Consider the following 6000-nt stretch of genomic DNA (forward strand, 5'->3'; position numbering starts at 1 on the left):
TATTTTATCTTTCTTCTTAATGTTGCTTTTGTGTCTGCTTTAAAACACAGATTGATGACACAAGATTTCAGTTATTTGTTTGGGAAAGACAACAAGATGAAAATTTGGAGGGCATCACATATTGTACACTGTGCTTTGGTAAGACATTTTGCAAATTGCATCTGTTGTATTGTCTATTTACCATTTCAATAACAAATTCTATAGCTTTTTTTGGTTTTTTTGCAATATGGTGGTGGGAATTTTTCTGGTACACCTTAAACACACCTGTGCTTAAATATGAAAGAAAAATATTAATGAAGTGTGCACTGGTCAGAATCTGACTGCCATAAATGGTCCTACAAGGAGTTTGCAGAGATGTATTAAGAACAGTGTGCTTGGTTGCATGGAGCAACTCAGCTCAGCTCTGCAGTCCAGGGATGTCTGAGTGTTCCCATTCTAGGATGGCTACAACACAGTGCTGTGCCTGTTTCTTATAATTTCCAAGAGAAACTTCACTCCTTTTAAGAGGAACTTTATTCCTTTTTCTGTCTCAACATTCCAGCCAGTTGAACCCTTCTGCAACTGATCTTACCCTTTGTGACAGATCATTTTGTGGTTACAGAATACTACTGATGAGGAGTTAAAATTTTAACTTCCTCTTCAGTGGATGTTAAGAAATAGAATCTCAAAATCACAAAAGCTGTTTAATTAATTTCTGTCTCAGCCATGTGAAATGAATTTTTGTGTTTAGCATTTCCTTTTTAACAGAAATGCACTTAAAATAGCAATATGATTTTTGGAAGGCAGGCTCATTTGCTGTAAATTCTATGCTGTGAGAGGGGGAGAAGCTACCAAATGATAATATGTCAAAATGCTGAACAATGATCTGAGATGAAAAAAAAGAGTTTGATTCTGTGTCCTTTAAAATGTTCAGATTTCAACAGAAGAAAATTTCTCCAGGGACATGTTATCTATGAAATTTTTCCTTATGAATGTTTTTGTGCTCTCATGCATGAATAATTTCCCCTGGTACCTCAAAACCTTCTTCATCTGTTGTTCCTTACTAGAACAAAAAATATTTCAAGCTCATGTAACAAATGGAAGTAGGGGTTTAGAAAAGTCCTTGCCTTTTGTCCAGACCTCTGGCAGCAGGCAGTAGCCTTATTGAGGCGGCCAGAGCCCCAAAATCCACTCTCATTCACAAGTTCTTTAATAATGGCTGATTTGGTCTATTATAAAATTAATTATTTAAGTAATAGACAGAAAACTAAGAGTTATAAGACTTAAACCAAACTAATACGACACAGGAATGAGGACAAAAAGAGAAACTACTAGTAGATGTATGCAGCGTGAAGTTAAAGGTACCGATTCATGGCAGCATTTGATGAGTCTTCTCTCTGTCCTTATCTCCTTATCCCCTGCCCAGCTGTGGAGGGATTGTCTGGCATCCAGACAGGGTCAACCCACTACAAAAGCTTTTTTTATTTTTCCTAAACTTTGATCTAAAAAAATCAAAACAAACAAAAAAAAAACCCCAACAAACCAACAAAAACAAACAAACAAACAAACAAAACAAATGAAAAAACCTCTAATCAATTTGGGAGCTGCAGCAGGATTTCTACACCCCCTCCTCTCTACCATAGAGAGTTGGTCCATAAAGAGATAACCTAGAGGCTGATTGGCCCAGCAAGGTGTTATCTCTGGTTCCAAAAGGGCTCAGGCCTCAGCTAAGAATCATCAACTTTGTCTGGAGAACAGATGTGGGAAGAGATGCAGGAAATATTCTTGACTGGAAGACACTGTTTAACAAACTGTAAAAGACACAGAGTTATCACAGAGGCAGAAGCCTTCTACACACACACACTGAAACTCTGGGAGACCTCTCCCCAGGGCCTGGATGCAGGTTCTGTGGTTACTTCCCTGGGGATTGAGGGAAAGGGTCTCGATGTGTAGGTGCCCCACCAGCGATTGGATGGTAAGATACATTGAACCCATTGAAGTTATATTACTTCTTTATTAGCTGTAACAAACTTGAATTACAAATATTAATTGAATTTATTACTAACAAAATAAGAGCAGGCTAACAAAAAGTAAAATTAGACCTTAAAACCACCTTCCTCCCCACTCCCGCCTTCTCAGCTCTACTGTCTCCCTACCAGCAGCACAGGGAGATGGAGAATGGGGCTTATGGTCAGTTCATCACACATTGTTTCTGCCAGTGCTCAGGGAGAGCAAGGGGTGCCTCCTATGGGAGATAGTTCTTCATGAACTTCTTCAACAGGAGTCCATCCCAGGAGTAACAGTTCTCTGCAAACTGGTGCAATGTGAGTTCATCCCATGGGCAACAGTCCTCTCCAAACTGCTGCAGCAGGGGTCACTCTTCCATGGGGTGCAGTCCTTCAGGCACAGGGTCACAAGTCTTGCCAGAAAACCTGCTCCAGCCTGGGCTCCTCTCTCCATGGGTCTGCGGGTCCCTGCCAGAAGCCTACTCCAGCATGGGCCTCCCACAGGTTCACAGCCTCCTCTCAGGCATCCACCTGCTCTAGTGTGGGGTTCATCCACAGGCTGCAATTGCATCTCTGCATCCCCATGGATCTCCATGGGCTGCAGGGGCACAGCTCACCATGGTCTTCACCAGGGGCTGCAGAGGAATCTCTGCTCCAGTACTTGGAGCACCTCCTCCCCTCCTTCTCCACTAACCTTAGTGTCTGCATAGTTGTTTCTCTCATATATTTTCACTTTGCTTTTGTCTGCCCACACCTAAATCTGCACAATAGCATTTTTTGTCTTCTTCTTAAATGTTATCACAGAAGCATGTCCACCATTTCTAATTGGCTTGACCAGCACGTCTCTCTTGGAGCTAGCTCGCATTGGCTCTGCTGGACATGGAGGAAGCTTCCATCAGCTTTTTACAGAAGCCACCCCTGTAATGCCCCCCACTACCAAAACCTGGCCATACAAACCTAATACAGATCTATAGGACTGTGTGAAATTTTTATAAATCATTGCTTTTGTTGTATTGTTAAATAGTTCACTGCCTATTGGGTCTTCCTCTTTAGATAAATGCAATCCAAGAACCAACTGTGAGGTGCCTTTTTCTCCCCTGGTTCAGATGGATATGGATATAACTTACATCATGGACAGCTCTCGCAGCATTAGCAGTGAAGACTTTCAGAGAGCCAAAGACTTTGTGAGCAACATGGTGGATCAGTTTGTCATTTCCTCACAGCCAAATGAATCATATGGAGGCATCAGAGTGGCACTGGTGCAGCAGGCTCCCAGGGGCTTCCTGCCTGACAGAAACCAGACACCTGTGGCCTTGGAGTTTGACCTAGTCACATACAGCAATAAAGATTTGATGAAGAAACACATCCAAGAGTCTGTTCACCAGCTGGAAGGGCCATCAGCCATTGCTTCTGCTCTACAGTGGACAGTTGAAAATGTATTCTTTAAAGCCCCCAGACAAAGAAAGCACAGGGTCATATTTACAATAGTCGGAAGCAAAACAAGCACATGGGACAGAGAAAGGCTGAGAGAGATTTCACTTGGAGCCAAGTGCCAAGGGTTCACCTTATTCACTCTTGCACTTGGCAGTGATGTGAGTGACAGTCAGCTGATGGAGCTGTCCAGCTCCCCCACAGATCAGCATTCACTGACACTGGGTAGGTTTGCCACCCCAGAGATGGCCTATGCTCAGAGGTTTAGCCGGGCATTCCTAAATCTTCTACAACGTAAGTATCACGCATCAGCATTTGCTTCACTTGTGGAAAAAAAGACAAATGTTGTGTAGAAAAAGGTAGTCAGTGTATATGTGCTATCATTCACTTCCTGGTCATAACTTTGCTGCTAATCATTCATTATTAGTTTACCTCAGATGCTGGACATTAATAAAAGTGCCAGTTATGACAGAGTAGCATTCCATTCTAAAGTAGTCTATTTCCTTAAGTTTTTATTTAATGTGTGGCTTTGTGTACTCCACTTTCACTAAAGACAGACCATTCTTCAGGTAAGAGAACACTGTCATGCTCCTGATTTAGGCCCACATTTCTCCTCAGACCATTGACAAGTCCAGATCTACTGAGCTGTTTATACCTATTTAGGCTTTGGGGCAGGTACAAGATAAATATTTTGTACATTTGACCTTAACCTCTCTACAGAGCAGAGACAGGACTTACTTTTCAAGACACATTCATGAAGATGCTTAGTCTTAGATACTTTACATGGAAACAAGAGAATAGCCAAAAGGAAATTGCCATTTATTTAAAATTCTCATCATAAGCATATGATTAGAGATGTCAAAGTTTCTATAGAAGGATAAATAGTGTATTAAAGAGTAAGACAAAATATAAAAGGTTGGTTCAGGAATCATTCTCATCTATCTGATCTCTATAATATTTTTCATTTTTCTGGGCACAGTGTCAGTCACTCTGAATATAGTGTGTTACTTATTGAAAGATGCAAACTCCAGTTCACAAAAACAGCCATGTAGTGGTTTTTATTAATCCTACTTTCGAGGACTTTAAAACTCACTCCTGCCACCTGTGCTTTCTCACAGAAGAAATGAACAGTTATCCTTCACCTGAACTTCAAGAAGAGTGTGAAAATTTAGATCGGGGAGACATACAACAGGAAGCATCCGTGACTGAAAGGTTGGAAATTCCTATTTAACTTCTTGAGTGCATACCTCTGAATGTAAGATTTATCCCTTTGGGTTAGCTGTTACATTCAAAGTAGTTTTAACAGAAATGGGATTGGGGTCAAAAGCTTTTTTCATGTTTTTCAGAAGGAATGAAAGGTCATATTGGTGCTAAAATTTTTCCCCCCTCTCTCCTTGGAAGGATACCTTTTCCTGGAATGGCTGAAAGTGGTTCCAGTCAAGTTTTAGAAGACATGAAAAAAAATGAAAGTAGAGTCATGAAGAGTATGAAAGAGAACACCAAAGAACCTGTATACACAGTACCAGAAATGAGAGATGATTATGAGGAGAATGTGTATTTCACAGAGGAAAATACTAAAAGGGAAAAGCCTCAAGAGTGTGGAAAAGCTCAGGAGAAGAACAAGAAAAACTTAGAGACCACAGCAGAAACTAGAAGTGGCTGTAATGATTATGGTATGATTCTAGAATATGAAAATCTTTTTTAATTCAGTAAAAAGACTAAACTGTGAAGGACTCAATTGAATATTTTTACAAGATGAAGAATTTCCAGCTACATTTTTCCAAAGGTTTTAGTCATCACATGTTAGTATTTAGTCCAAACCTATATAGTAGTTAAAGACTGAACTACAGGTGTCATTATAACTTCAGTTTTGATTTATAAGTTTTGCAACAATATCATATAAAGTTCTAATCCCCCTTACTAAAATAGCCGATAATTTTAAAATCCCCAAGTTTCTCTGTAATTAGTAACTCCTGCTGCTAATTTAGCTCAACATGAACTAATTATATTTCTGCTACAGTCTGTTCCTGTAGGAAGAACAGGATCCATCAGCAGAGGTATCAAAATATATATTCTTCATGTTTTTAACTGTACTTTGTAATGATACATTTTTCATTACAGATTTGCCATTAGATATAGGCATGAGAAGCTGATGGTGAGATTATTTGGCACCAATGTTCTTGTAACACTATTGAGTGAATTTATTGTTTAAACTACAATTAGAGATAATTTATGTGAAAATAAATGAAAAGGTGTCTGCATAGATTTGGGTGTGGTTGTTCATTTATATGGATGTTATCCCTTCATTTTTCATCCCTCTCCACTCAAGAATAGTTCTGGAATTGTAGCCTCATTCAGGATGAGAGAGGATCAGTAACAGGAAGATATGTTACTGTTTATACTTTACTAATAAAATATTTCCTTTGATGAAGTAGTCACGGTCACTGCACTTAAGTAAGAAACTTCCTAAGCCACTTATGAGAGCTGTATGAACTGCCTTCCCCAATCCTGTATTGTAATTAGTGACCCAAAAGTTTACTTCTAAAACCATGTAGCCCAGTTCCAGAACTTGCCTTTTGAGACA

General features: G+C 39.7%; 1 protein-coding gene across 1 annotated transcript; it reads left to right on the plus strand.

The window, feature by feature from the left end:
• Nucleotides 1–83: 83 nt before the first annotated feature.
• On the plus strand, nt 84–5122 carry LOC134429651 (collagen alpha-6(VI) chain-like). The gene is made up of 4 exons (XM_063176909.1): nt 84–138; nt 3039–3710; nt 4535–4628; nt 4818–5122. The coding sequence occupies exons 2-4, from the start codon at nt 3092–3094 to the stop codon at nt 5119–5121; spliced, it is 1017 nt and encodes a 338-aa protein (XP_063032979.1). The 5' UTR covers nt 84–138; nt 3039–3091; the 3' UTR covers nt 5122.
• Nucleotides 5123–6000: the final 878 nt, after the last annotated feature.

The sequence above is a fragment of the Melospiza melodia genome, chromosome 1 (assembly GCF_035770615.1).
Source record: "Melospiza melodia melodia isolate bMelMel2 chromosome 1, bMelMel2.pri, whole genome shotgun sequence".
NCBI lineage: Eukaryota > Metazoa > Chordata > Aves > Passeriformes > Passerellidae > Melospiza > Melospiza melodia.